The 11,584-nt window shown below is 32.5% G+C and overlaps 1 protein-coding gene across 2 annotated transcripts; it reads left to right on the top strand.

The window, feature by feature from the left end:
* The first annotated feature begins 488 nt into the window (after positions 1-488).
* LOC145008327 (Basic-leucine zipper (bZIP) transcription factor family protein) lies at positions 489-3,993 on the top strand. Of its 2 annotated transcripts, XM_078966945.1 has the most exons (5): positions 489-670; positions 790-2,204; positions 2,315-2,447; positions 2,674-2,758; positions 3,527-3,993. In XM_078966945.1, exons 2-5 carry the CDS (start codon positions 919-921, stop codon positions 3,715-3,717), a joined length of 1,695 nt encoding a protein of 564 aa, XP_078823071.1. In that variant the 5' UTR covers positions 489-670; positions 790-918; the 3' UTR covers positions 3,718-3,993. The 2 variants fall into 2 exon arrangements, with proteins under 2 accessions (XP_078823071.1, XP_078823070.1); XM_078966944.1 differs by having other exon boundaries at positions 489-2,204.
* The last annotated feature ends 7,591 nt before the right edge of the window (positions 3,994-11,584 follow it).

Raw genomic sequence — 11,584 nt, 5'->3', positions numbered from 1 at the left:
TATATATATATTGTTAGATTACTTGATTTATTATTATCTATCTTTCTTGTTGGATTTGTTGGATGTACGATTAGTTGGTGAAAGACATTCACAAGTGTAGTTTGACATTCACTTTTTTTAACTACCACACACGTTATAATTTGCCCAAATTAGATGAGAATTTGGTTCCAATATGAACATGAATTACAATATCTTTTCATTTTAAATAAAAATATATATTACTAAAAAATAAAATATATTGTTGCTTAATATTAAACCATATCTTTAGAGGAAACGATTATAAAATGAAGGAAAAAAAAAAAGGAAGAAGAAGTAAAAGATGTGTAATAGAAGATTTATTGCTCCATGATCTGCGGTGATGGAGGGAGAAATTGTGTTTGGATTAGTCTACTAGTCAAACATCGGTCGGAATGAAATTGAAATTCACCCCAAATTCACATTCAAATTCCTATCAAAAACCCTTATTAAATTCACGCGTAAATCACTACCATCTACAAGTAGTAGCAGTCATGAAATCCGTGTACAAGTCATCGTCATCGATATATACAACATACAACAATTATTAACTTTGGTGTGAGAAATTTCTGGACTTTCTAGAGAGAGAAAACCCCAACTCCGTCGTCACCATTCGCCGGACCTTACAACAACCCCTTCTCACATAAATTTGTCGGTAAACTCTTTGTTTCTTTTTGAATTATGTTGGGTTTTGGTTTTTTTGGATTAGGGTTTGAACTTGGTCGGTGATGTTTCGAATTGGGTCCTTCATTTCATTTTTGTTGTGTGTACTAGGTTTTTGTTTCTATTGTTTCGCCATTTCTGAGGGATTGGGCTGAAAAGTGTGTCTAGGGTTTTTAAATTATTCTGATCGATTGAGTAGTGGTGGGGTTTTTGGGTGAGAATCCGGGAAATTGTAAAGAAATGGGGGATACTGAGGAAGGAAACAATGATATGATCCAAAGAGTACAATCTTCCTTCGGAACTTCGTCATCATCGGTTCCTAAACAACAACCACAAAAGCCTGTCAATTTCAATCAACTTGATATACCACAGTTGAACACAGCACAGTTTCGTGGTCAAACTCGACAGTTTTCCCCAAATTATAACCTTGATAACAGCAGTAAAAGAGTCGGAATCCCGCCGTCTCACCCGCAGTTTCCTCCGGTCTCCCCTTACTCACAGATTCCGGTGACCCAGAGCTCCGGGAATACTCATAAAATCGGGGGTTCACAGAGTTTCAATCATAGCAATCACAGCCCAGGGCCATCGCATTCACGATCATTATCACAACCTTCTTTCTTCCCCCTCGATTCTCTTCCTCCTTTGAGTCCATCCCCATATCGCGATTCCCCTTCAGCACGTTCCTCCGATCAGGTCATAACCGATGTTTCCATGGAAGATCGTGACGCAAATGCACACTCTTTATTACCTCCTTCTTCACCTTTCGCAAGGAGCAATTCCGGCAATTCTACTCGAACAGAGAATCTTCCACCACGAAAAGCACACAGACGTTCCAACAGCGACATCCCATTTGGATTCTCAACAATCTTACAATCCTCTCCACCATTGATTCCGTTAAGAACTCCCAACACTTTAGACAGGGTAACATCTTCAAACAATCAAGCGTCAAAGCCAATCCAGTTAGTGAAACGCGAATCAAGCTGGGAAAAAAGTGGAGGCGAGGGTAATGCAGAAGGAATGGGAGAAAGAAAATCCGAAGGGGAAGTTGTTGACGATTTGTTTTCTGCTTATATGAATCTTGAAAATCTCGACACATTGAACTCTTCTGGAACTGATGATAAACAAGGAACTGAGAATCGTGAAGATTTAGATAGTCGAGCTAGTGGAACAAAAACAAATGGAGGTGATAGCAGTGATAATGAAGCTACAAGTAGTGTTAATGATAAAGGGATTAAAAGGAGTGCAGGTGGAGACATTGCTCCAACAACAAGGCATTATAGAAGTGTGTCAATGGATAGTTTTATGGGGAGGATGAACTTTGCTGATGAATCACCTAAGCTTCCTCCTTCTCCTGGAGGGCATATTGGTCAATTATCCCCAAATAATTCAATCGACTCAAATTCAAATACAAATACTTTTAGTTTGGAGTTTGGAAATGGTGAGTTTACAGGGGCTGAGCTCAAGAAAATCATGGCTAATGAGAAACTTGCAGAGATTGCTTTATCTGATCCCAAACGAGCCAAAAGGTATGTAGCTTTTTTCAAATTCATTAATATTTACATTATAATTGGAGAAATCTGAATATTTATTTTGATATTTGAATAAACATATATATTTTTTATGTGATATGTTTTAGGATTTTGGCAAATCGACAATCTGCTGCAAGATCAAAAGAGAGGAAAATGCGTTACATTACAGAATTGGAGCACAAGGTTCAAACTTTACAGACTGAAGCAACCACATTATCTGCACAGCTTACCTTATTACAGGTGGGCATTTTTGTAAATTCTTGAATTCAAAAAACAACAACAATGTGCTTTCATTGATTTGTTTGTATTGTATCATTCTACTTTCATTTTTTTACTATTATAGCATTTCATCCAAATACAAATCAATTTTCATTGCTGTAGTAGGTTTTTGAAAGTAAGAAAATGAATGAAATAGTTTTTATTTTTTATGTTTTCGTTTTTATTCATTAATTTTGTTGCAATACAGAGAGATTCAGCAGGACTTACAAGTCAAAATAACGAGCTAAAGTTTCGCCTGCAAGCTATGGAACAACAAGCCCAACTTCGAGATGGTATGTATATTATTAGTATATAAAAAGGTGGGACTAGGAAGTCGCTTTCGATCTCTCGTGTGTGCAAAAGACGTAAATGCCCTTCTCATCCTCATCGTTAAAAAATAACCCTATAAAAAAGCCTACACCAGTCCTGTCCTGTGTAACAACAACCGCAATGCTGCGGTTGTTGCGTCACACATGACAGAACAGGACTGGATAGGCTTTTCTACGGTTATCTTTTAAAGATGAAGATGAAAAGGACATTTATGTCTTTTACACAAATGAGAGATCAAAAGTGACTCCCAGTCCCACCATTTTTGTTGGGAAAAAAGTTCAATTTTTGTCCTATTGGATTGAGACTGACTGACGCTAAAAGAACAAAAGCTGCAACTTTTTTCCCAACAGAAAAGGTGGGACTGGGAGTCGTTTTCGATCTCTCGTTTGTACGAAAGACATAAATGCCCTTCTCATTCTCATTATTAAAAAATAAGCCTATAAAAAAGTTTTAGTCTAGTCCTGTCATGTGTGAACCAACGACCGCAGCGTTGTTGCTGCGGTTGTTACACAGAACTGGACCAGACTTTTTTATAGGCTTATTTTTTAATAATGAGAATGAGAAGGGTATTTACGTCTTTCGCACAAACGAGAGATCGAAAGCGACTTCCTAGTCCCCCACCTTTTTGGTTGCGAAAAAAGTTGCAACTTTTGTCCTATTGGCGTCGGTCTAGTGCTATCTTTTTTTTTACGATTTTGCCCTTATAGTTTTAAATTTTGTGATGATGTCAGCATTAAACGAGGCTTTGACGGCGGAAGTCCAACGTTTAAAAATCACAACCGCGGAATTAAACGGAGACACGGCAAAGTTTTCTCAACTTTCAATAAGCTCACAAATGTTCCAGTTACACATGCAGCAACAACAACAACAGAAAGAACAGCAAAATGGTGGTGCAGCCACTAAGCATGAGTCAAACCAATAGGACCCACCGGGTGATATGGTGATGGTTTTTGTGTCTTTTTGGGAGTACAGACTGCGGGTTCTTTTAGTAACTTATAATATTATAATACAAGACTTAGCGGGTTTGATCTTGGATCGAGCTTTTCTAGCCATTCGTTATTTATATTTATATATATTATTTATATTATATTATATTATATTATATTATATACTATATACACACAGTCGTTGGTGTTTTGAAGCTTTTTATTTGTTCATGATCTTGAAGAAAATGTATGAGATTTGAATTTGTTCGTTATTTTCTTGTTTATGATGATGAGGAGTTGAAGTTTTTAAGCTTTTGTTTCTGGATTTTCCGGTTTTGCTAAATCGATTGATGACTATTATTTTTGCTACTTTAGATCTAGATAAGTTTAACGGATCAGTTGTGACAGGATTATATGTTAATTGGATTAGAAGCTGATTCGGTTAGAAGTTTTGACTGAATTAATTTCTAATTGAAACTTGGTTTTTGATTTTGCATTTGACTGATTGTATAAAATGATTATATTACCTCCAAATAATATTATTTATAATAATTTTTTTTATGCTTTGTCATTTAATTTATAACATTATATTTTTATAAAAATATTTAAAAATAACAATGAAATTGACTGAATACTCCAAAACAAGATCATATAATTTACAAAATGATGTAATTTACAATCATTCTTCAAAAAAGATGTATACAAGCACAAAACAATTTTCAATATAAAAAACCATTAATCTACAATATATATGTTTGTGGGTTCATTGTGTGATTGAGAACTTCTTGATATCTTTGGGACACTATCAATCATATTTGACAAGCATACTTATTTTTTTATTTTTTTTTCACAATGTTGATCAAAGATACTTCAATCTTGATTGCATTTGGCTGAAAATGTAGTTTCTTTCACAATAAAAAATCATTCATTCTCACCACCAAATGGTTTGGCTATAGAAATATCATATCATATTCTCCTAATATAATAAATAAAGTCATGTACCTCTAAACAGATAGATATGATGAATACATAAATGATAGGAGCATTGTGTCGAACACATAGAAGGCATAAATACTTTTAAGCACATTTAACCGAAAACATATCTGGTTCTAAACATAAACAGAGCAAGAAGCGCATAAGGATTAACAGAGATAAACATGAAATGAAATCAATTGCAAAAATCGATTACAGAGCCTACAAAAACCGATTTCAAAAAACGATTGAATTTTCTTTAAATATTACGACGATTAGAGAGATACATGGGATCAGAAATCGATTGTAGGTCTTACCAGCGGAGATGGATGATAAGGGCGGCGATATGTTGAGTCCAGGATGCGTCGCTGGGTAAATGGAGGAGAATCGTTGCCTTTCAAATCATTATCGAACATGGCAATTGTCTTTGTTTGGACCCAGTTAGAACCTATATCAAACAACCCCCGAGTGAAACTTATTTGTAAGAATAAAATGTTACCCAACTTTTCATAAGCATCTTGTTTTTACCATGTGAGATTTCTCCCAATTTTCAATGAAAATATAGTTCGTTATGATGGTAATAAACATTTGATAGACTATCGAAAGCTTAAAAGTTTTAACAAAAGACCATACTCGAAGACTTTAACGCAAAGAAATTGTTTTGTGTTTGGTAAAAACTAATTGGTAGCTCAAAGCTCTTTTCTTTTTATATAGAATCGAGATGTTCTTGAACATAAATAAATTGTTTTGTATTTGGAAAAAGCTAATCGATAGTTGAAAGATGTTTTATATTTGGTAAAACTAGTTCGGCACAAACAGATAATACATTTTTGAAAGATATAAGAAGACATAAAACATGAAAACTAACTAAAAGTTCTTTTTGAAAGATATAAGAAGACATAAAACATGAAAACTAACTAAAAGTTTCTAAAAAGTAGATGAGATAGCTTTTGGTAGATGAGATAGGTTTTAAGTAGAAGGAATTGTAGGTGGATATTTAATTTCTTTTTGGATTATTAGTTTTTTTGTTTAAAATAAAAGTTTATATATATATATATATATATATATATATATATATATATATATATATATATATATATATATATATATATATATATACTTATTGATCTATGTTTAAATCTTAATACTATTCATAGAGATTCGTTTATAGTCACTCCAAAACATCAAACACAGTCCACGGTGGGAGATTAATTAAACCTGATCCCAAACCATCTTAGGTAACTTCTATTTCCAATAAAAATAAAAATAATCATGTTCTATCTTGCTAGTAACATATAGAATCTAAAAGTTGTAGTTTATGATATCTGTCGTTAGAGTTGCAAACGAGCCAATACACAATGCTCGAGTTTTGAATTTGGTAGCTTAATTAACTTGAAAATGTCCATAACCACTGTATTTGATAAGAATCCGAGAACTTATAAAAATTCAAATTCAAACTCCAATGATTATTGTCGGAAAGAGAATCATGGCTTTTGGGATAATTGTTTTTGGTGGGTAAACTATGTTATGTTCGTGTTCGTAAATGAATAGATGATATGAAATGATTGATGATCAAGTTATATATATATATATATATATATATATATATATATATATATATATATATATATATATATATATATATATATAATGATTGCTACCTAAAACCCACGTGAAGGAATAGTGTGTCCACGTGTGTTGATTGGATAACTGTTTGACTTTGGTAGGATGGTTGTTAGACTTTTTTGTTGTTTTGTTGATAGAATATTATTTGAGGAACTTTTTGTGTTACGTGTGGTGATCAATTTATTTGGAATCATTGAATCATTATTCGTTTGCCCCATAGGGCATAGGGCATCGATATGAGGTTTGGGTTAAAAGAGATGTAAAGGAACATAATTGGAATATAAATTGTTTTAGTATTTTTGAAAATATAACATAAGAAAATAAATTAACTAATGCATTTGGTAACATTAGGACAGGATGTGATACAACGTTAAATTCATTAAATTGTTTTTGATACAAAATAATACCAAAAAAACCACGTAATGAATATCACTCAAATTTAGAAAAGTTTCCGTGTAAATGGTTTAAAAATCCATGAACTCAAATAAACTATTATACCAAATAACCATTGTTCCAAATCAACAAAGCATTTAACCAATTCTTTGCTAATCCTTTATCTTAAATAACCATTATACAAATTTTGAGGGTTCTTTGATGTTTTCTTTTTTGCATCTAGACTGAAAACTAATTTACTTAAAAGTAAGATAATTGGGGTTAGAGTGTTGTTTCACGAGGTACAAAATATGGTTGATTTTATAAGTTGAGATGCCTTTAAACTTGTGTTTGTTTGTCTTGGAATCCCAGTTGATGGAAAGTGATCGTTGATAAATTCAAAGCTAGCTTTCAAACTGGAAAATTAAGACTTTATCTTGAGGGGGGATATTGAATTTGATGAAATTTGTTTTTGGAAGTGTTGTCGTTTATTACATGAGTATTTTTAAAGTGTACGACGTTGTCATTAACCACCTCGAATGTATTAGGAACAGATTCTTGTGGGGATGATATGGGTGAAAAGAATCTAACGTTGATAAAATGGAAGAAAGTTATGGCTAGAAGTCAAGATGGTGGGTTTGGGGTTGGAAGTTTATACACTTTTAGTAGAGCCTTGGTGCACAAATGAAAGTGATGGATCCTAAGTACTACTAAGGCCTTATGGGTGGATGTTATTAAAGTGATTTTCTGTGATATGGGTGTTTGGATTTTATTATTCTTGGAGACCATGTGTTGGGTTAATATGGTTAGGTCGAACAAAAGTCTCTAATATAAAGGGGTTGATTTGGATGAATTAATATCCAGAAGAGTGAGAAATTCTTGTAATAGTCAATGTTTTAAAATCTGGTTTGAACCGTCCGGTCGAACCGGTTGGACAGGAAATTGGAGAAAGGAACGGTTCAATTATCACCGGTTTTATGTCGATTTTTGAATCGGATTGAATCGGCCGGTTTTAGAAAAACCCGGTTGAACCGGTCAAAATATACCGGTTAAGCCAAATAAAAACATCATTTTCATAATAAACTTTCGTGAATTTTTTTAATCTATATAGGTTTCTTTAAATAAAAACATATGATAATGTTAGAAAGTTTTTAATATATTTGGAGTGATCTACAACTTATTTGTATGTATATTTTTAATTTTTGAACTTGTAAACGTTAAATTAATGATTTATATACTTATGTATAGGAAGTAGGAAAAAATATGAAAATTATAGAAACCGGTTGATCCGCCGGTCGAACCGGTTGAAACAGAAACCAATCACTATAACGGTTCAACTAAAAAACCGGTTTTTAAAACATTGGTAATACTCGATTTTGGGATGACACGTGGCTTGGTGACATGACATCAAAACAAAAGAATCCTAAATTTTAACCAAAAAAAATATCTTAAAAACTATATAAAGTGTTTAAATGGTAACCAACCTTACTAATAAACAAGCTTGGGTGTCTGAGTGGATTCTTTGGTTATCCCTATTTCGTTTGTTGTGTGGTCCATATAGAGGTAGTGTGGAGACTATCTAGTGGAATGAGTTAAATAACCTCATGCAAATGGTTATTTTATCCACGAAAGTAAATAGGTTGTAACGGGAGTTGGATGGTAATCGTAACATCGGTATCTTTAAAACCATTTAGGGTACGTTTCGTTGTGGAAAACTGTTTTTATTTTCTATGAAAATGTTTTCAAAAAATAGGGTTGAGTTTTCATTTTTAATTTTCAATGAAAACACGTTTGGTTGGAAAATGTGAAGTTTTCATTTTCCATCTTAGAAATTTGTAAAACTTTGAAAAACTGTAAAAATCACTTTTCTAATTTACATACAATTTGGAAAACTGAAAATTTTCATTTTCTTAGAAAACTTTGGAAAACTAAACGAACCAAACGCATTTTCAAAATTTCTGTTTTTCGTGGAAAATTTTCCTAAAAAATTGGAAAATTTTCCACAACCAAACGCACCCTTAATTTCCATAATCTTTACATTTATCACGACTTATAGTTATGATCAAACTATGATTTTTAACAAAAAAATTATTAAAGTTTATAATTGTGGTGTTACAAAAGATATAAACAACCATAGAAAAAAAAAGGAAATAGATGATATGTAACGTCCTCATTTTTTCGTTACACACTTGGCGGATAGACCCTCATTTACATTGTCGTTTAAATGTAAATTGTATCGTAAATCATAAATAAAGAATAAATGAGAAGTTTTTCTTATATGCTATGTATCTATGGAGTGTTATCTGTATATAACACGAATACACAATATTTATATTATATGATAGATATTCTAACAACGTAATATTTGTATAAAAATATGATTAAAAAACGAGATGAAAGACTAAAAATATGAATTGAAAAATAGCTAAAGAAGTCTAAATGAAAATTGTAGTACTCGTCAATAGCTACGCATGCATATAAATAACGCCTAAATCTGACTTTGTATAAGGAAGTTAAGATTTTTCAAATTTTCGAATGCGATAAAGAAATCGAAATAAAAATCGGTTAATTTTTATCCAAAATAATATAAATGAAAGTTGTAATAATCTTTAATATGATACCAACCATATAAAGAACATCGAAAACGAAGTTCATATGAAGAAATAATGAATTTTGTAGCGTTATTTACCGTTTAAGCCTCCTCGGACGGCAAAACAAAAAATAAAGTGAAAATTAGACAACAAAGTCTAAATGAAAGTTGTAGTAATCGTCGATGGCTACATGTGGATATAAAATCCATCGAAAATGGAGATTGTATGCGAAAGTTGTGGCTTTTAGAAAATATTTAAATTTCAACCATTCAGGGAGTGACACGTGGCACCACTAAGAGTGTCACATGTGTCTCCATCAGATAAACCCTTCTTCCCCATGGCTTCGCACCAATGATTGACATGTGGCAATAGGCATGGGGTGCCCTTCTATTTTTGCTATAAATAGAGTCAATTTCATGCTCAAAACTTTGCCAATTCACTCATAAAAGCTTCCAATCTCTCCCGAATCCAATTATATATCAAACGGATCATACCTCCGATACGATCTTACGTGGTTGTTTCTTATCAGCTATAAGTTGGTATTTCTTTTGGGATTATTGATAAATCTACGAAACAACAATTATAATCGCGAATAATATAAACAATGACTGAACGTAGTAATATTTTATCTAGGTTCTTTTTAAAAGAAAAGGTTGAAGTGTGTCTTAACCACATATTTAACTTAAAGTCTTCAACCTTTAACCAAGTGAATGCATAGTTACTTTCAAATGCCTAGTTATAATAAAATTATTTATCACAAGTATTTATTGTTTGAATGATTGTTTACATGTTAACCGTTTAATATATGTATTTTTATGCTGATTTTATTTGCTAAGTTATAATAGTATTGTGAAATCAGGAAACTTTATTTGAAGTCGATTTTATTTTATTATAGTCTTGTTAAATTTAAATTTAGACTTATAAAAGATATTTAGATCGAAGTAAGTTGAATAATTGAATAGTCGCATAGTATGAGAGATTAAATGCTCTCTATTTAAACGCATATTTAAACTCGCAGACAATGTTTGCAAACACAAATCTTGAATTAATCAATAATATCAATGTTTGCTAGTAATTAAGATCCGTCAGGTCAAATCATTCAAGACTAGAAATAAATAACTTCAACAAAGTATTCAAGAAGATTAAATAAAATACAAATAAAGTAAAGTAATCAAGAACAAGATGAATTTATGAGAGATGATCGACATAAATATCAAAGTGAAGTGAAGAATTCTCCATTAAAGCACAAAAGAGGTGTAAAATATCTATTTTTTTAGTACAATTTTGACAATCCTTTTTATAGCCAAAAGACTCAATATAAGACAAATACATAGGATAAAAGAGAACTTGCATCAGTAAACAAAATCCTGATGAAGTGGATTTTCTCCGAATCCACATAATACTAAAAGTGGAATACAACCAAAAGAACTTTCTTCATGTTAGGGAAAGTTGATTAGGTTGCGAATCCAAGACATCTTAGAATTAGTCGCTTAGTCTTCACTTTGCGTTTGGAATAACATTCCATCTCGGAATGAGGAATGATCTCGGAGTCTTCACATCTCGATTGAGAAAGTGATTTCAGAATCACTTCTCCATTTCGAAGTCTTTACTCCTAAATGCTTCATCTCAAAATGAAAGACTATCTCGGAATCACTATGTCATCTCGGAATCATAATCATCTTGAAATGACTTCACATCTCGGATTGTCTAATGGGAACTTTCATGTACTAACAATCTCCCACTAAGTGTCCTTAGCAATATTACTTTGATTCTTTTAATTCAAGGAGACTCATTTGCATTTGTTCTTCGGCATGAGGATCCAGAGGGATAGCAGATAAGACGAGTTGTTAACCGATTAGAGTGAGGAATAGTTCCGAGGGAGGAGAGATCAAAGGTTCCTCAGGTAGGCCGTCTAATTTTGTGGTTGGAGGACCATCATCAACATGTGCAATTTTTGGAGCAGGAATAAGATGAGGAGTTGGCTGAGAAGCTTAATATGCATCATTTGTTATCTTTAATTGAATTTCAGGCTTTTCTATGCTTCGATTTAATGAATCAACAAGATTTGATGGCCAACACAGAGGACTTGTTTATCATTTTATCTTCCGAGAGGAGTTATTCGTTGATTACATGAAGTCCAAGAATCACATTCACTAACTGATTGATTTCATCACTTTCTTCTTCACTTTCGCCTTCAGTTTCAACAAACACGTCTTCACCTACAACCTCTTTAACATATTTGATTTCATCGTCATTAGATGTTTCATCTTGTAGTTTGAATTTTGAGATAGGCTTCCATAAT

The sequence above is a fragment of the Lactuca saligna genome, chromosome 8 (genome assembly GCF_052625555.1).
Source record: "Lactuca saligna cultivar CGN05327 chromosome 8, ASM5262555v1, whole genome shotgun sequence".
Taxonomy (NCBI): domain Eukaryota; kingdom Viridiplantae; phylum Streptophyta; class Magnoliopsida; order Asterales; family Asteraceae; genus Lactuca; species Lactuca saligna.
This window is presented reverse-complemented; position numbering and strand designations above follow the sequence as displayed.